At 46.4% G+C, this 20,543-nt stretch overlaps 1 protein-coding gene across 2 annotated transcripts in view; it reads left to right on the forward strand.

Moving 5' to 3' along the window:
* Positions 1 to 6,114: 6,114 nt before the first annotated feature.
* The window catches only part of ZBTB40 (zinc finger and BTB domain containing 40), a 62,144-nt gene continuing 47,715 nt past the window's right edge, over positions 6,115 to 20,543 (forward strand). For both annotated transcript variants that reach the window (XM_054008831.1, XM_054008832.1), the window contains exons 1-2: positions 6,115 to 6,199; positions 17,684 to 18,481. In XM_054008831.1, coding sequence (XP_053864806.1) covers positions 17,746 to 18,481 — 736 coding nt within the window. In that variant the 5' untranslated portion in view covers positions 6,115 to 6,199; positions 17,684 to 17,745. The remainder of the gene's footprint in view (positions 6,200 to 17,683; positions 18,482 to 20,543) is intronic.

Consider the following 20,543-nt stretch of genomic DNA (forward strand, 5'->3'; position numbering starts at 1 on the left):
TATTTAAAATACCATAATAGAGGCTCAAACTAAATGCATACCCCAAATAAAAAAAACAGTAAAAGGACCAAAAAAGCAAACAATGCCACCATGGCTAAACTGCAGAGTAACAGAGGCTGTTAGAGACAAAAAGGCAAAGTTTAAAACCTGGAAGTCAAATCCTACTGAGGAATACGGAAAGGAATATAAACTCTGGCAAGTCAAGTGTCAGAAAAGAAGTTGAAGACCACCAACTAAAAAAAGACACAAAAATTAACAGTATTTTAAAAAAATTACATCAGAAGCAGGAAGCTGCCAAACAATCAGTGGGGCCACTGGACGATTGAGGTGCTAAAGGAGCACTCAGGGAAAACAAGGCCATTGCAGAGAAACTAAATGAATTCTTTGCATCGGTTTTCACCGCAGAGGATGTGAGGAAGATTCCCATATCTAAGTCATTCTTTTTAGGTGACAAATCTGAGGAACTGTCCCAGATTGAGGTGTCAATAGAAGAGGTTCTGGGAAAGTGGATAAATTAAACCGTAATAAGTCACCAGCATTTATGAAATTGCAGAAATATTAATTGTGGTACATAACCTATCGCTTAAATCAGCCTCTGTATTAGATGACTACAGGATAGCTAATGTGACACCAATTTTTAAAAAAGGCTCCAGATGCGATGGGTCATTGTGTTTCAAACTCATTTTGAACCTGTTACCTCCAAAAGGGGCTTCTGGGTGTGAGACAGGAGGTAACCCTGTGTGACCACAACCAGAGCACGTCAGAGATGGCTCAACAAAGTCAAACCATTCCATGGAGATGTTTTGATTAGGTTTGAGGGGAAGACTGTCTCCTGCCCTACTGCTGGAGGAGAATGATCACGTCCCTTGATCTGCTGGCAATGCTCCTACTTATACAGCCCAAAATGCCGTTAGCCTTCTTGGCAGTAAGGGCACACTGTTGACTCATATCCAGCTTCTCGTCCACTGTAACCACTAGGTACTTTTCTGCTGAACTGCTGCCTAGCCACTCGGTCCCTAGTCTGTAACAGTGCATGGGATTCTTCCGTCCGAAGTGCAGGACTCTGCACTTGTCCTTGTTGAACCTCATCGGATTTCTTTTGGCCCAATCCTCTAAGTTGTCTAGGTACCTCTGTATCCTATCCCTACCCTCCAGAGACACTAACACTCCTCCCAGTTTAGTGTCATCTGCAAACTTGCTGAGGGTGCAATCCATGCCATCCTCCAGATCATTAATTAAGATATTGAACAAAACCGGCCCCAGGACCGACCCTTGGGGCACTCCGCTTGATACCAGCTGCCAACTAGACATGGAGCCATTGATCACTACCCATTGAGCCCGACGATCTAGCCAGCTTTCTATCCACCTTATAGTCCATTCATCCAGCCCATACTTCTTTAACTTGCTGGCAAGAATACTGTGGGAGACCGTAGGGATCACCACTGCACATGAAGGACAGTTCTTGAACCCTGGTGAGGGTATCACCCAAGAGCGCACTACTGCTAACACTATATTCTAAAACTTTCTTTGTTTACTAACATTAACTATGTACAACAAACTAGGCTAAGAAAGGATGAATGGGAGGTTATGAGACTACAACTACACAGAGGTCCAACTCCAGCCAACAGGCAGTGAGAAGGAACTGAGGAAGGTTGGGGTAGCACCGCCTCATATTTCCAGCGGAGGAGATACATACACAAGCATGGGCACTGCCCCTCTACGGGTACTGCTAGGCAAAACTATCTGTCTCCGGTGAATGGGGTGGGCACACGCCTACTTGGAATACATGTTTGCATCTACTCGAAGAAAAACTAAGGATGATATTAAACAGCAACTATTAAAGTTAGACTTTTTAAAAATCAGCAGATCTGGATAATTTGCATCTGAGAGTTTTAAAAGAGCTGGTTGAGGACCATTAATGCTGATTTTCAATAACTATTGGAACATGGAAGGAGCTCCAGAAGAATGGAAGAAAGCTAATGTTGTGCCACAGTTTAAAAAGGGACCCAGGTAATGATAAGCCTGTCAGCCTGACATCAATCCCAGGTAAAATAATGGAATGGGTGTGTAGCGGGGTGGTCACCTGCTCCTGTCCTGAGGGGTTTAAGACAGCCCTGGGAGAGGGCTGTTGCAGGAGAAAGCAGCTACGAGGCTGATTGGGGAAGCAGCCGCAGCTGGGCCACGCCCCAATCAGGCCTCAGCTGGCCCTATATAAGAGGCTGGGAGCCAGGAGCTCAGCAGACTCCCTCTAGCTTCTGAGACGGACCGACTGACCTACCTACCTGGCTGTAGGGATCTGAGCAGAGTACCTGAGTAGAGCAGGGCTGGGGAAAGGCAGAGGAGCTGGGGAGCTCCAGCCTGGAAAGTCCCAGGCTGCGGCCTAGCGGAAGGCCAATGGGTACTGGGGGTTGCAGAGGGCAGCCCAGGGGTAGGCAAAGGCAGCAGGTCCAAACCCAACCTTGCCGGTGATGAGTGGCTGATACTGCAGTCTGCCCCTGGGCACAGGGGCTAGACGATGACTAGCAGTAGCCTTATAGTGTGGTGAGCTGGGGATAGTGGGTGGGGGTTCCCTGGGGAGGGGAGACCCTGAGACTGAGGAGTGTATGGCCAGGAGGCAGCACCCCAGATAAGGGGGCACCGGGTCTGGGAGGGACACGGGACACTGGCCTGCAGAGGGCACTCCAGAGGCTGGATGAGCTAATTCCTGGAAGAGACCAGCAGGAGGTGCCACAGGGGTGAGTCCCGCATCGCTACAGGCTGATACAGGACTTGATTAATAAAAAATTAAAGGAGGGTAATATAATTAATGCCAATCAACATGAGTTTATGGAAAATAGATCTTGTCAAACTAAGTTGATATAATTGTTTGATGAGATTACAAGTTGTGTCGATAAAGGAAATAGTGCTGATATAATATATTTAGACTTCGGTAAAGCAACTAACTTGGCCCTACATAATATTTTGATTAAAAGACGAGAATGATATAAAGTCAACATTGCACACATTAAATGGATTAAAAACTAGTTAAATGACAGGTCTCAAAATGTAACTGTAAATGAGGAATCATCCCTGAGCAGATGTGTTTCTAGTGGGATCCTGCAGCAATCAGTTCTTGGCCCTACACTGTTTAACTGTATTTGCACTGTATTTTTATCAACGACCCGGAAATAAATATAAAATCATCACTGATAAAGTTTGCAGATGACACATAGATTGGGGGAGTGGTACATAATGAAGAGGACAGGTCACTGACACAGAGCAATATGTATCATTTGGTAAGATGGACGCAGGCAAACAATATGTGTTTTAATACAGCCAAATGTAAGGTCTAGAAACACAGAATGTAGGCCATACTCACAGGATGGGGACTTGGGGGTCATGGTGGAGCTCCCAGTGTTACACGGAGGCCAAAAGGGCTAATGTGATCCTTGGATGTATCTGGCACTGGTGCAACTGCTGCTGGAATTCTGTGACCAGTTCTGGTTGACAAATTGGAGAGGGTTCAGAGAAGAGCCACAAGAATGATTAAAGAAATGGAAAACATGCCTTATAAAGAAAGACTCAAGGAGCTTAATCTAGTTTTGTTTTTTTTTTTTTAATGGTGATATCTCATTTCCTGGAGCTGGAAGGGACCTTGAAAGGTCATTGAGTCCAGCCCCGTGCCTTCACTAGCAGGACCAAGTACTGATTTTGCCCCAGATCCCTAAGTGGCCCCCTCAAGGATTGAAATCACAACCCTGGGTTTAGCAAGCTATCCCTCCCCCCACATGAAGAGAAGGTTAAGGGGTGAATTGACCACAGTCTATAAGTACCTCGTCCCTCTCAGATTTTGGAAGGCACTTCAGATTCTTAAACCTTGGGTCGAGTGCTGTAGCTATCTTTAGAAAACTCACATTGGTACCTTCTTTGCATTATGTGAAAGCTGCAGTGAAAGTGTCCTTAAAATGAACATGTGGTGAGCCATCATCCGAGACTGCTATAACATGAAATATATGGCAGAATGCGGGTAAAACAGAGCAGGGGACATATAATTTTTCTGGAAGGAGTTCAGGCACAAATTTAATTAACACATTCTTTTTTTAACAAGCGTCATCAGCATGGAAGCATGTCCTCTGGAATGGTGGCCAATGCGTGAAGGGACATACGAATGTTTAGCATATCTGGCATGTAAATACCTTGCAATGCTGTCTACAACAGTGCCATGCAAATGCCTGTTCTCACTTCCTGGTGACACTGTAAATAAGAAGAGGGGAGCATTAGCTCCTGTAAATGTAAACAAGCTTGTTTCTCTTAGCGATTGGCTGAACGAGAAGTAGGACTGAATGGACTTGTAGGCTCTGAAGTTTTACATTGTTTTGTTTTTGAGTGCAGTTATGTAACAACAACAAAATTCTACATTCGTGAATTGCACTTTCACAACAAAGAGATTGCACTACAATACTTGTATGAGGTGAATTGAAAAATGCTATTTGTTTTATCATTTTTACAGTGCAAATATTTGTAATAACAATTACACTATTTGATTTCAATTACAACACAGAATACAATATATGTGAAAATGTAGAAAAACATCCACAATATTTAATAAATTTCAATTGGTATTCTATGGTTTAACAGTGCAATTAAAATTGCAATTAATTTTTTGAATCACAATTAATTTTTTGAGTTAATCGTGTGAGTTAACTGCAACTGACAGCCCTACTTAAAATCTATCTTTCTCTAATTAATAAACGTGTTTGACTGCTTTGTCTAAACCAGTATGTTTGATTGAAGTGTTTGGGAATTTCACTTGAGACAAGAAGGTTGGTGCATAAACATTACTCTTTGTTTGAATGTCAGACTTCATATGAACTTGTGCTGCACAGTGAAGGAACTGGGCACCACAAGACACATCTTTGGGGTAGAAGTCTGGGTCTAGAGAACTTGCTGGTGTTGCTCTGCAGTGTAATTCTTGAGTGTCTGGCTGTAGCACTCAATACTGTATACTTGGGGGCAAATTACATGCGAGAGGCTGGGTGTGAGTAGAACCTGGAAGGGTGGCTGTTCCCCAGCAAAGCACTGTAAAAGGCATCTCAGACTGGAGAGCTGAGAGGACACAGCTGTTTTGTACCCTGGCAAATGTCACAACCCCATCTACTTTTTTTTTTATTCCATAAGCATCAAGCTCTAATCCTCATCTGCAAACAAAAACTAACTTCTAGAAAGTTAAAAGGAAGTGATGAGAATATCAAGGTTTTGTCACACCAATTACTCCTAGCAGACAACAGTAAGCATAAGCTTTAGTTTTATTCTGAAAGTGTAGATTTAGGGCAGGTGAAAGATATTGACCTATTTGACTTTCCATGGGCTTCATTCAGCCCCTTCTTGAGCATATGCCTTAATATACAATTTTTAGATCTGACTGTCTACTACTCTGCATGTGGTGTTGTAGCCGGCTTGATCCCAGGATATTAGCGAGACAAGCTCCTTTATCCCAGATGGCCTGTCACCAGTGTTTGAATCCCCTCCCAGACCACTTCCACTTGGGCTAACTAGTAACAGCAGGAGGCTCTCAGTCCATGGGCAGATGGACCAACCCCTGGGGAATATCTGACCCACACTTTGCCAGTGGGTTACACGCATGTTGCTGGACCACAGCTCCAGCCTAAGCCATAGGCCTGCGCCCCACGCCCCAGCTCCTGGAGTCAGGCGATCCCACGGGAGTCCCACCGCGCATTCACTGGACGGGAAGGGTCCAGCCCTCCTGAGCGCAGGAACCCACTGAAAACACGAACCGAGCCGGGCCCGGGCCCGGGCCCGAGCCTGCAGCCGGCCAGACCCCGCCACCCCGGGCTGGCAGCCCCGCCCAGCCCCGCCCCGCCGCTCCCCGAGGGCAGGACCAGGACAAGCCCTCCTGCCCAGGCCCGGCCCGCGGTGTGTGTTTGTCTTGTACTCCCCTCGTCACGTGACCTAAGCCGCCACCTGAACTTTTCCCGCGTCACGTGATATGGGAGCCTACTAGACATGCATCACGTGACCGCCCCACCTCCGCAATAGTAGCCGCCAGACCAGTCTCGCCACGTGACACAGGCGGCGGGGGGGGGGGAGGATAGCTGTGGCTTCAAGATGGCGGCGCGCAGCTCGGGGCCCGGCACAGCCGGGGGGAGCCTGTTGTTGAAGCTTTATTGTTCCTGCTGCTGCCGCGCCGCTCCCAATAAAGGTAACCATGGAAACGGCGGGGCCGCGCCGCAGCGGCCCCAGGCGCCAGCCGGCGGGCTGTCCCGGGGCCCCGGGGGCCTCAGGGGAATGGGGGATTCCCGCCGCCTTTCTCCCCGGCCGCGAGCCGCCCCGGGCCCCGAGCCTGGCCTGGCCTGGGGGCTCCTTCCACACAGGCCGAGGGAGCCCCCCTCGCTCGGGCCGTGGGGGGCGGGTTGTCCCTTACCATCCCCCCAAGCCCCGCGGAGAGCCCCGGGCTGGCGCGGGTCCCGCTGCCTTGTGGGGGCCGTAGTGCCTCGGGGGTGGCTGGCCCTCGGGAGCGAGGGGCGCCTCTTTCCCCGCTCCCCGCAGCGGTGTCCCCGGGCCGGGCCAGGGCCCTTTGCCGTGAAGAGCCCGGGGCCCCTGTGCCCGAAGCGGCTGCATGCTGCGCCTGCCCCAGAGCGCTCTGGGCCCTGGTGCCGGGCCTGGGGGACTCTGCTGAGCAGGGCTGGAGCTGCTTTTCCTATTGTAACTGGGTCCAAATCTGATTGACACAATTAGCGCGGCTCAGACTGTGTCATGGTTATTGTTAGCGACAGTCACGGGCAGACCAAGGGCAGTGACCCACAATTCACAGAAGCTGTGACCTGCCTGTGACTTTTGCTGCTGCGGTTCCCTGGTTTCCCCCACCGCCGTGCTGGCTTGGAGCTGTGGGGTTCCCCCTCTGCCCATGGCGGCTGGAGCTGCAGGGTGACCATATGTCCCAAAGAGAAAATGGGACGCCCCCAGCCGCAGCCCTCCTCCCCATGCGCCAGGCTGTCAGGGGGGCTCGGGAATCTGTCACCTGGCACTGCTTGTCGACTGGCGCTGGAACCCACTGGCTGTCAGCTCCAGAGTCCTGTAGCCTCTGGGGCTGACGCAGAGAACATCGGGAGGTCTCTGGAAGTCAGGGATTCAGTGACTTCCATGACCTCCCTGACATAAACATAGCCTTAATAATTAGGGACATTCCCAGATCTCTTATTCTGGGCCCTCAGCCCCATCTGCTCTTCTAAGATGTTGAAAACTAGCTTGTCCTCTTTATTTCTCATCTGACAAAAACATGAACTGGCTTAAAAATTGCTGCACTGGTTGCTGGGCTCATAAAAATATGTTAAAACTACTTAGTGGGGCAGGAATTAAAATCCCAGTTGCTGTCCGGGTGGAGTTCTTCCCAGGATTCCACAATAGTGCTCCAGATGGAGGCATTAATTAAGTCATTCTTAGAATGGTGTTAGGGTTCAGAATTATGCTATACACTTTAGTATGATCTTGTCCTCATTCTTAAACATATATCATATAAGGCACACTTAAGAAAGCTGAAAAGCCTGTCCTATGCAGTCAGGTGTGCCCACTCAGATCTTTCTTTCTTTCTTTCTCTTTCTTTTTCTTTGCAAAGTGGGGAGAAGGGTCACTTTATTTAGCTTGTTAAATACAATGTTTGTTTAAGCAAATAAATTAGAATGTAAACTTATGAAAAAAAATTAAATATCTTCTTTAGTTACACTTTTCAATATAAAGTCTCTCAAATATAATTTAATTCCCAATAGGGGACCTACTTATAAAATACATCATCCTAATGCGAGTATTTTTAAAATGTTATAGATATTTTCTCCCTTCTTCTTTAAGCATTTCCTTCATAGATTCCCACCCTTGGGATGTACATATTCCTCACCATATAAGCTTGTGATCTGGAAAGCAGCAGCAACTGCATTTATGCCTTCATATCTCTGGTGTTACAAAAATAAGAAATGAGGGTTTATAAAGAGCCATGGTCCTTAACCATCTCCCAGTTCTTTTGGCGTACCATAAAATCAGAACCCTTGCTAATCCCAAACAACTCTGCTTTATGAGCTATCTTTAATGCTGTTTTAGCTAGTTGGAGGAAGGAATGGGCTTATGTTTAAGACAGTAGACTGGGATGCCACAGGCTTCATGTGTGACTTTTGGGGACGTCACATGGGGCAGATTTTGTGAAGAAAAAGTTCAGTATCCAAAAGCTCCCATTTGGACACTCAAGTAAATGGCCAGATTTTCAGAAAGAGCTCATTTCCCATTTGGGCATTGTTCTCAAAGGGAGCTGATGAATTTTAAAAAAATTGGCCCTTAATTGCTCTGTGCCTCAGTTCCCTATTTGTAAAATGGAAATTGTAGTATTTCCAACTACAGAGGGGAATTGTGAGGATACATTCATTAATGACTGTGATGGTGGCCATATCAGTACCTAAAGAGAGAGATTTTAGGGTTTAAAACCTTAGGAGATGTCTCCATGGCCAATGCTGAGAAGAAAACCAGCTTTAAGTGCTGTGTATCCTGTGAGGCCAAGATGTTTCTCTTGGGGATTAGTACTCCAGGGGAAGTTCTGCAACAAAAAATAAAAATTCTGCTCACAATATTTCAAAATTCTACATATTTTATTTGTCAAAATAACACAATATAATCACACCATTTTCAATTATTTTTGATCATTTATACAAGTATGTCTGCTAGTCTTAAAGGTGCCACAGGACTCTCTGTTGCTTTTTACAGATCCAGACTAACACGGCTACCCCTCTGATACTTGTAACAGTACAGACAACAACGAAGATTCAGGAAACGTTTTTTGACAAATAGATTCCTTACTAGACATATTAATATAGAACTCTCAATAATAATTCATTTAAACTACAATACAGAATCATATTTCCTGCACCCCTCAGAAGCAGTGCAAAGGCTTGAGGGAATCAGGGGTGACGGAAGAGCTGAGGGAGAGGGAAGTTAATTGCTGGGAAGGAGCCTGGGTGTGAACTTGGAGGGTTGTTGAGTGTGGGTGGGAAAAGTAGGGAACAGCTTTTTTGGGGGTGGGGAGGGATTTTTAGGGAGCTTCCCCCAGGCAGACCCTGGCTTAGCCCTAGCTTCTCCCATTCAGTCAGGCACATCTGCCCCCTGGTCCCTATCTGTTTCTGCACCCCCATGTGTCCTTGTACCCCTGTCCACATATGTCCTTCCACCCCCACTCAGACACCCACTCCCCCATCCCCATGTGGCCCTGCACCCCTTCCCCTGTCCCTATGTGGCTCTGTATCCTGTTCCCTTGAGTCTCTGTGCCCCCACCCAGCCACTCCCCTGTCCCTATGTAGCTCTGCCCTCCACCCAATCACCATGTGGCCTTGCACCTCCCTCCCCACTTTGGACCTGTGCCTCCACTCCCATTCAGCCCCTGCCCCAATCTGTCCTCCCCCAATAGGCCTTATGAGCCCCAGCACCCCATGCTGTCTCTCTCCCCATAGCCCCTGTCTCCTGACAGGCACTGTGAAGAAGGCAGGCTCTTTCTCTTCCCTAGCTGGCCTGGAGCTGCTGCTTTGTTCTATCGCCACAGCGCCCTCTGGTGGGCAAAAGGTGGAACTGCGGTAACATTTCGGGAGAAGCTTTTTTATGTGCAAAAAAACATATATATATCCACGGCTCATTAATTATGCACATGCACAGTAGCACAAAATTCCTCCAGGAGTAGATAAGGGAGTCTCACATACTGATCCATCTGGTCCCTCCCCACTTCACCTCTATTAGCTGGACATGCTGGTTGTTTTGAAGTTGCTTATGAGAGTAGAGCAGCTGGCATTGCTTTTATAGAGCAGTACTGAGGGATTTGTTTTGGAATGGGATAATTCTATAGACTTTACAAACAAATTTGAGGAAAATAGGCACCATTTTGTGCTGACCATTCTTACATGGGGTCCTTCCAAAAGGTTTTCCTTTAAAAGACTTTCAGTGAGGATCAGGACTCATTATAGACTGCTTCATGCCTTGTCTGAGATCAGTCTCACTGGAAGAGTATGTTCTCCTGTGCTTTATTGAAAGCAGACTGGCACAGGGGAGCTGGTCAAAACTGTGTAAACACCACAGTGAATTACAATGTGGAATCTGTGTGTCTGATGTAAACTCGCACAATGAACAGAAATTCAAATCTGCAACTGGCATCCTGTGTGTATTGCAGATGTCACTGAAAACCTGTCTAATCTCAGTCTCTCTCTCAGCATTCTTGGGCACAATGAGGCATGTTAGGAACAGAGTTTTGAAGCAAACTTTGACTTTGTTTTTTAGGTTTCAAGAGGACTTCCATGATTGTAATTTTGTACTTTGATTAGGGCTACACTGTTCCAAGTAGGATAGGTGGCAACCCTTGCTTCAAAGGATAATGGAAAACTCACTGTGAAGAGCTGGGACATACCAATTTGTTTTTCAATCTATTTTATTTCCATTCAAAGCATCAGTGCAGACAGATAGCCTAGGAAAACAAGCAATGCTTTGGCTGTATTCTGCCGCATTTAGAGATTGAGGAAGACTGAATATAGTCAAAGTATTGCTTGTTTTCCTCTGTCTGTCTGCACTGATGCTTTGAACTGAAATAAAATAGATTGAAAAACAAATTGGTATGCTCTGGCTCATCATACTGAGTTTTGCATTATCCTCTGGGAGCACTGCCTGCTCCAGCACTTTGGATCACCCAAGAGGAAGGTAATGACCCCTCAGTTTCTTTCAACTCTTCAAAAGACTGTCACTTTTGGTGGGAGAGGAAAGAAAATTGATTCATGTATGTGGTGTTCTGGCTTTCCAATAACCCTTTTTCTAAGGTCATCATCTTGATAACAAGAAGACAGGAAACTGGTAACACATACAAAAAAAGTATTTAAATTCTGAATTAAGACAGTCACTCTGTCCTTAACTCTCACATTTACAGAGCACTTGATATGGAGGCTTGCTCATTTTTCAGAGACTGCTGCAATGCCCAAGGGACATCACAGTGAAAGAATGTGAAGGAACAAACGTCGGCTTTCTGTTCACTTGTGTTTATTGATTTAGATGAGAACCTTTAAAAATATGATTTGAGCAGGTGCAACATGGGCATTGACAGGGTAAGCTCACTTCTCACTTAGAGGGGTCATCTTAGGAGAGAGAAGGAAGTTTGCCCCAATGACCAATTCAGGGCTTAGCTACTCTAAGCAGAGTGCAAACAAGGGAGCCCAACTAGTGCCGACAGTGATAGGCTATTTCATGATGCGGGCTTTAGACGGATCCGCTGTCAGACAGAAGTGACTTTTATTTATAGCTGACAGGCTGGATTATTCTCTTTGCTGATTATTCTCTTTATTCTCCTTCATTTTATATACTTTGCATGCTTTGTAATTTCCTAGAAGCTTAAATATAAAATATTTTCCCCTAACGTTCTTACAGTCAGAGTCTTAAACAGCATTCCCTTGTTTAGTTCCTTATTAGGCAATATTATCTTTTTTTGCGCATTGTTTTCATCACTAATGTTTACATTGCCCAGGTCTAGCAATAGCATTTGTTAGCAAAGTTCTGTCAGCAGGGGGAGTCCATGACTGTGAAGCTGTAGGTTGTTTAAAAAGTAGTGCTGAGTTATTGTTTATTAATTTCTTGGTCATGCAATGGTGGTTGATTTTTTGTTTTTTAAAGGGTAGACAGAGACACTTGAAATCCTGAGGAAGAGCTTTTCCATCATGTTATACATTTTAAAGTTAGTCACTTTGGTAATAATAATCTTTAAACACAATGTTTAAAGCAGGTTTTGGTATTTTTATCGGTATCAGCAGAGGTGTTGGTCAGAACAATATATATCTTAGTTATGCAGTGCCAGGGATGTGAGAGCTTCATGAGTACAATGGCATTGGCACTCTGACAATCCCTGATGTTACCAGCTTTCTAATGGCATGAGAGCATCAGGTACTCCTGAGGCAATTCTGTGCCAAAAAATTAAAAATTCTGTGCACAATATTTTAAAATTGTGCAGATTGTATTTGTTAGTAAATAAACATAGAGGCTCCAGCATGGCAGTGGGGAGCATAGGCCACTTTCTGCATGAAGGTGGGAGATCACCCTGCAGTCTCCCTCTCCACCCCAGTGGGACAGGGACTCGTGGCAGTGAGGCTGCACCTGACCCTGAGACAGTGCAAGGGCCAGGCCTGTCCCAGAAACACCCTGGGGTCCTTCCCCTTCACGCCAGGTGCACCAGGTATGGGCAGGCAGGCTCAGCCCAGCAGGATCCAAATGTGGGGGGGATCCAGATGTAGGGTGAGAGGGTTGTATGTGGAGAAATCTGGGTGTGGGAGCTTGGTGACAGGACCGGGGGGATCTGGATGCAGGGGCAATGGGACTCTGCAGGGGGGTCCAGGTGAAGGTGGTTGGGGCTCAGCAGTGGGGCTCTGGGGGTAGGGGGTTCAGTGGAGGGACGGGATCCAGGTACTGGGGGAATGGGGCTTGGTGGGGTGGGGAACTTCTATGCCATGTTATACAGGATGTCAGACTAGATGATTGCATTTGTCCCTTCTGGCCTTGGAATCTATGAAAATGGTCCTCAGTTCCCCTCCAAGGCAGGAAGCTCCCTGTGTGCGAAGGCATGAAATGGCCTGCTTTTCCTCATGTGGTTCTTCCTCTCTTGATCCATGAAGAAAGATTAATTGGGGGTCTAACTCAGCTCAACAAGTGTCTTGGCTTTCTCTCCAGGAGACTCCCTCGCACAGCCCCTTCTTTTGTTTAAATTGCAATGGAGTAGCATTGAAAATGAACAGAGGCAGCTTTCTCATCAGAAGAGGAACAGTGTTCAGATGGCTCCAGTGCCCCAGAGGAACCCACAACTGCACAGTTAAGCTGTGCTGTACAGAGGGTTTGAAATTCCTAAAGAAGTGCGCTCACAAATCCTTGAGCTTGGCTCAGAAGTGGCCTCAGCAATTCAGGCTGAAAAAGCAACAAAATTGTCTTTTCCTTTCAAGTAGGGATGGCAAGAGGCACATAGAGAACATGCTGTCAGCGCTTAGCAGATAAATAACAAGCAATAATGATGACCTGAAAGATATACCCAGTACAGTCCAGGCAGTAAGCCAGCTTTCCAAAAGGTCATCCATAAAATGTCTGGAAGCTGAAGCCAGACAAATTCAAATTAGAATTAAGACTGATATTTTAACAGTGAGTGTAATTAACCATTGGAACAAACTACCAAAGGAAGAGGTAGATTCTCCATCTTTTGATGTCCTTAAATCAAGACTAGACACCTTTCTGGAAGATATGCTTTATCCAAACACAAGTTATTGGGCTAAATCCAGAGGTAGCTGAGTGAAATTTAATGGTCTGTGATGTACAGGACGTCAGATTAGATGATCTAATGGTCCCCTTTGTCCTTAAACGTTATGAATAAAAGAAATGTAGTCTGCCTAGGGAGCGTTATGCATCTTGGACAACGGTCCTGAGGATGGACATAGCAGTCACCTTTAGTGTAAAGAAAATGCCCACTCTCTTTGGGATCACAGTGGCTCTTTAGGACCTTGCAAGTGGATGATTGCAAAAGGGCTATGACTTAGTGGCTCAGAAGCACTGGCAGCCATGGGCTATGACCCTCTGCTTCAAGGTTGTCTGTCTTGGAGAAGGGGCAGGGGCCTCTGAGGCTGGTCTTGGATTTCTTGTATAATGTCTTGACCCTGCAACCTTATCTTCACTACTCCTGACCAACAGTTTGGTGGGAAGAGGACTCTGGCTTTAGCCTTGGCACTGTGATGTTTAAGCAAACAGGTGGAGGAGACTGATTCTTTGGACAAAGCTTTGAGAATGGGACTGAGTAGAAAACTCTTTTTCCAGGTCATAGATGCTCCCTATTCTCCTTTCACAGGGAGTATCTCGTCTTTTATTCCACGCCAATCATGATCAAATCCCATTTCAGATACTAGAAATCCTTCAGCTCTAGGCAAACAGCAGGAGCACTAATGCTGCTAATACATTGTATCTGGCAAGGAAAATGGGTCTCCTTCTCTCACATACGCCAGTGTAATTCCACTGATGTGAGTTGTTACTCCTGAATTACAGTGTTGTGAGAGGATAATTGAGCACATATGTTTAGTAACCCTGAGCCCAGGTGGCTGATCTGGAGAAGAGTTACAGACAACCAGTGGTAATAGTGACACGCAGAAGCCACGTCTACCTTGGATCCAAGGAAACAGAAGGTTGAGCTGTTCAGTATTCAGATTTCTACATATTCATGGAAAGGAGCCTCTATTCTGTGCTCTAGGCGTTCCTTGACGCATTTTGAAAATGCATTTATTTCCCCTGCCCCCCTGCATCTTGTGTAGCTCAAAAGCTCGTCTCTCTCACCAACAGAAATTGATCCAATAAAAGATATTACCTCACCCTCCCTGTCTCTCTACTATCCTGGGAGCAACACGGCTACAACAGACCTGCAAATAACACTGTCGGTGTGTCGCTCTGAACCCTAGAATGTCTGAGTCAGAGTGAAGCGATGGAAACCTCTACAAGCATGGTCGAGAGCTCTGTTTGTTACCAGATCCAGTCATCACTAGGATTCAGAGTCTGTTCTCATATGTACTGGTACACTGAGGCACATGACATTATGAATTGCATCCGTTTGACAGAATGGGGCTTTCATCACCAGGGAACTGAAGACCTAGGCCTGGGGTCCACAATGGGAGATAGGTGCCTAGAAAATCACAGGAACAACACTGCAATCCACAAAGCCTGAGTTAGGTGCCTAGGCTCCCGCTACAAAGAATGGTGAGAGCTGGGCGCTTAAGAATGTGATCCACAAAAACCAGCACACTAGGCGGGGAGCCACCTAAGGTAGCCAGTGGGAGATGATGAGCAGAGGAGTGTGTCCTAAGCCCTTCCCCAAGTCTGGGCTACAGAGATGTGCCTATTTCTGCTAGCAAGATACAAGTGGGAGCTCCTCTGCTGGAGTCAGGTGGCTTAGGCACCTGTGATAAATGAGCGGGGGGTTAGCTCCCTTTTATGGACACCCAGCCAGCTAGTTATGGGATCCCTCTTAGTAGTTGTTCTCTACTTTCTTTACCTGTAAAGGGTTAAAAAGTCTCCCTGCATAGGTAAAAGGAAGTGAGTGGGCACCTGACTAAAAGAGCCAATGGGAAGGCTAGAACTTTTAAAAATTGGGAAAAAACTTCCCCTGTGTCTGTCTGTGCTGTTCTCGGGGGGAGAGGGAACAGGGCAGAACTATGCTGTAAAAAGCTTACGCCAGGTATGAAAAATTATCAGATCATACCTAGAAATTACTCATTTGAAACCCTAGATATGTAAGTAGATCAGGAAATGTCCAGGAAGACGCGATTAGGTTTATTTCTTTTATTTCTTCATGGCTTTTGTATTCCTCTGTGCTAACCTCAAATGCTTTTGGTTTGGCTTATAACCTTTAAGCTGGACCTCAAGAGAGTTATTTTAATGCTTAATCCTTATAAGTGGTTCTTTTTAGAATCTAGCAATAGTCTGAGTGTTCAGATGTATTTTCTTCCTTTTTGTTTTAATAAAATTTACCTTTTTTAAGAACAGGATTGGATTTTTGTGTCCTAAGAGGTTTGTACACATGTTTAATTAGCTGGTGGCAACAGCTGATTTCCTTTGTTTTTCTTTCTCAGCTCTTCCCCGGAGGGTGTGTATGAAAGGGCTTGAGGGTACCCCACAGGGAGGAATTCCCAAGTGTGCCTTCCTGGGTTCTCAAAGGGGTTTTTGCACTTGGGTGGTGGCAGCATCTACCCGTCCAAGGTCAGAGAAAAGCTGTAACCTTGGGAGTTTAATACAAGCCTGGAGTGGCCAGTATTAATTTTTAGAATCCTTGCAGGCCTCCACCTTCTGCACTTGAAGTGCCAGAGTGGGGAATTAGCCTTGACAACACCTAATGGGATTCTTGTGAGAATGAGTTAGATGCCTGACTTACTCCACAAAAAATGGGGGGGAGTGGAGGTGCTGCCCACCATATAACTTTTAGCTTAGTGGTTAGAGCACTTACCTGAGATGTGGGAGATCCATGCTCAATTGCCCCTCTGCCAGAGGAGAAGAAACTACTTGAATAGGGGGCTGCTACCTCTCAGGAGTTTGTGTTAACCTCTGAGCTATAGGATATTCTGATATGGGGTTCCCTTGATCCCTCCTGTTGAAGCTGCTCCACTGTGTATCAGTAATTAGAGTCATTGGGCCAGAGAGCAAAAGAGATAATGACTTTATAGTCAAATGGTAGGGCACTCACCTTGGAGGTGGGCAGGGCCGGCTTCAGGGTATTGGCCGCCCCAAGCAGCCAAAACAAAAACAAACAAACAAAAAAAAAGCCGCGATCACGATCTGCGGCGACAATTCAGCGGGAGGTCCTTCGCTCCCAGGCAGAGTGAGGGACCGTCTGCCGAATTGCCGCCGAATACCTGGACGTGCCACCCCTCTCCGGAGCGGCCGCCCCAAGCACCTGCTTGAGAAGCTGGTGCCTGGAGCCTCCCTGGAGATGGGAGACCCAGGGTCTAGTCCCCCTGCTTCAATGATGTTTTAATTATTTATTCAAAGTGGAATGCTTTTCTTCCCCAGTATGTGGATCGCTCTGAGGTTTAGGCAGGAGATAGCATCAGGATGAGGCAGTAGTGCACATGCTCACAGGCAGAAACATAGGCATCTAGGGAACCTTTACAGTGGAAATTTAGGTACTGAGAGCTTAGGTGCATACTTGTACAGTGGGAGTTTTGTGGACCACAGTGAAACCTACAATTGAGAGTTGGGTGCTAAAGGACCATTGTGAATCTGGCCCACAGTTTATATCTTTACAGTGTCAAAGAGGCTGCACAGCAGGCCTCTCGCTTGCGTATCTTATCAAAGGGGCAGTAGCTGACACTAGACTCCTCACACCTTAATAAGTCTGCAAAAAGAACAGGAGGACTTGTGGCACCTTAGAGACTAACACATTTATTTGAGCACAAGCTTTTGTAGCCCACGAAAGCTTATGCTCAAATAAATGTGTTAATCTCTAAGGTGCCACAAGTACTCCTGTTCTTTTTGCAGATACAGACTAACACGGCTGCTACTCTGAAACTTAATAAGTCTGTGACTTCTGGGCCCCTTTGCACTGTTAGTAAGTATTTCATAGGTGTGCTTTTCAGGAGTGAAATTCACCTGTGTGAAGCGGCCTAGCAAAAGTCCTAAATGCCTTCAGGCTTGCTTGAGCTCCCAAAACAACATTTAATGGGACTCGGATGGTGCATAGGCGTTATGTTTGCCGCATGCAGAGGGCCCACACCACCCTATGAGCTTGGCAAGAAAATCCCAGCAAGATGTCGTGGGTAATGTTCAGATGGTGGGCATAACCAAGTAAAATCAAACCCAGTTTTCACTAGAACTCTCTTCTCCGCACTTGTGCCATTTCTCTGCCAGATTGAAACTCTGAGCAGTTATGAGTTTAGAGCCGATTAAAAAGGAAGTCACAAGACTGTTTTTATGATGGAAAAATGTGATTTTGTTTGTATTGTCTGTTCATTCTTAAATATACCTTGATGATGGTGGCCGTTCCTGTTATAATTACTGAATTGATCCTTGGAAAATTAATGACAATTTTAAACAAAAACTGGAAGTTTTTTTTCAGCTGTTTCTTTCCACCCTGCTCTTGGCTGAGAAGTGCTAACAAGGTGTTTGGTTTTATCGGTAGCTGGTTCGCATTAAAGCAGCGCGGCGGCTGGAGGAGGAAGAGGCCGGGAGACCACCGGAGCAATGGAGCTTCCCAATTACAGCAGGCAGTTGCTACAGCAGCTTTACACGCTCTGCAAAGAGCAGCAGTTCTGCGACTGCACCATCTTCATTGGGCCTGTGCACTTCAGAGCACACAAGCTTGTGCTGGCTGCTGCCAGCCTGCTCTTTAAGTCCTTGCTGGATAGCACAGACACCATCTCCATTGATGCGTCCGTGGTGGCTCCGGACGAGTTTGCTCTTCTGCTAGAAATGGTGTATACCGGCAAGCTACCGCTTGGCAAGCATAACTTTACCAAAGTTATCTCTGTGGCGGACAGTCTGCAGATGTTCGATGTGGCTGTTAGTTGCAAAAACTTTCTCAGTGACCTCATCAGCTGCTCCACTCAGAATCCGGTCGTGAGGGACAGCTCCATTCAGACAGTCGAGTCCTCCAGAAATAATATTGAGTCTAATGAGCCACCCCAGGCTGAAAACCCTCCTGCTGAAGATGCTCAGCTTTCTGAAAAGGCTTCAGCTTCTGTTGGCCCTGAAGAACCTGAAATGGAGACAGTCACCTCCACTACAGCGCAAGAAACCGCCGTGACTCACACCTTGGGCCGTGAGGAGATTCTGGAGGAGGAAACCCCGATGGATTCAAAATCCCTCAATGAGGATTCAAATGCCCATGCTGACCACCAGTCCCCTGCCAGACAGGACAGCTGTGAGGAAGGGGAGGCTGCCAAGCCCGTGAAGGAGACAGAAACAATTGGTGATCTAGGTGAGCAGTTGAGACTCCAGTCACAGCCCCGTCTTCCAGCAATTTGCAGCTGAGCTGCTTAACGGTTCCTGGTGTGGGGTGGGGGTCGGGGTCGGGGAGGGGGTGGTTAGTTTGGCATGTGTTCCCCTGCTAATGCATAACTCTGAAGCAAGAGTCCCCTTCTAAGAATTCAGTGGATGCCCTCTTCTCCTTTGAACCCAAACAGATCCCTTCTTGCCTTGGGTGTTACAAAGTCTGTTTCCTAATGTACTGTTGTTATTTCACCTGAGCTGCTGTGAGCAAAGCCTGTTCTGCCTACATGTGGACTTCTGCATCTGACATACAGTAGAATCCATTTTCGGTGCAGAGGAAGGGAGGTGGGTAAGACAATCTGCAGAGCAATAGATGACCACAGAAGTCTGCTAATAGTACTTTAGCCTTTAAATGTCTGTAAAAAGCAACAGAGGGTCCTGTGGCACCTTTAAGACTAACAGAAGTGTTGGGAGCATAAGCTTTCGTGGGTAAGAATCTCACTTCTTCAGATGCAAGTAATGGAAATTTCCAGAGGCAGGTATAAATCAGTATGGAGATAATGAGGTTAGTTCAATCAGGGAGGGTGAGGTGCTCTGCTAGCAGTTGAGGTGTGAACACCAAGGGAGGAGAAACTGCTTCTGTAGTTGGATAGCCATTCACAGTCTTTGTTTAATCCTGATCTGATAGTGTCAAATTTGCAAATGAACTGGAGCTCAGCAGTTTCTCTTTGGAGTCCTCAGCTCTCGTCCACTCACGCCCCTTCTCTACCTACGCTACATTGATGACATCTTCATCATCTGGACCCATGGGAAGGAGACCCTGGAAGAATTCCACCATGATTTCAACAGCTTCCACCCCACCATCAACCTCAGTCTGGACCAATCTACCCGGGAGGTCCACTTCCTAGACACCACAGTACAAATAAGCGATGGCCATTTTAACACCACCCTATACCGAAAACCCACTGACTGCTATGCCTACCTTCATGCCTCCAGCTTCCACCCCGGACACACCACATGATCCATCATCTACAGCCAAGTGCTGAGGTACAACCACATCTGCTCCAACCCCTCAGAGAGAGACCAACACCTACAAGATCTTCATCAAGCATTCTCAAAACTATGATACCCACTCAAGGAAATAAAGAAACAAATCAACAGAGCCAGACGTGTACCCAGAAACCTCCTGCTACAAGACAGGCCCAAAAAAAGAAACCAACAGAACTCCACTGGCCATCACCTACAGTCCTCCGCTTAAACCTCTCCAACGCATCATCAGTGATCTACAACCCATCCTGGACCATGATCCCTCACTCTCACAGACCTTGGGAGGCAAGCCAGTCCTTGTCCACAGACAACCCGCCAACCTTAAGCATATTCTCACCAGCAACCACGCACCGCACCATAACAACTCTAACTCAGGAACCAACCCGTGCAACAAACCTTGATGCCAACTCTGCCCACATATCTACACCAGCAACACCATCACAGGACCTAACCAGATCAGCTACAACATCACCGGCTCATTCAACTGCATGTCCACCAATGTTATATATGCCATCATGTGCCAGCAAAGCCCCTCTGCTATGTACATTGGCCAAACTGGACAGTCACTACGCAAGAGGATAAATGGACACAAGTCAGATATCAGGAATGGCAATATACAAAAACCTGTAGGAGAACACTTCAACCTCCCTGGCCACACAATAGCAGATGTAAAGGTAGCCATCTTACAGCAAAAAAACTTCAGGACCAGACTCCAAAGAGAAACTGCTGAGCTCCAGTTCATTTGCAAATTTGACACCATCAGATCAGGATTAAACAAAGACTGTGAATGGCTATCCAACTACAGAAGCAGTTTCTCCTCCCTTGGTGTTCACACCTCAACTGCTAGTAGAGCACCTCACCCTCCCTGATTGAACTAACCTCGTTATCTCCATACTGATTTATACCTGCCTCTGGAAATTTCCATTACTTGCATCTGAAGAAGTGAGGTTCTTACCCACGAAAGCTTATGCTCCCAATACTTCTGTTAGTCTTAAAGGTGCCAC

This window comes from Malaclemys terrapin, chromosome 19 (genome assembly GCF_027887155.1).
Source record: "Malaclemys terrapin pileata isolate rMalTer1 chromosome 19, rMalTer1.hap1, whole genome shotgun sequence".
Classification (NCBI taxonomy): Eukaryota; Metazoa; Chordata; order Testudines; family Emydidae; genus Malaclemys; species Malaclemys terrapin.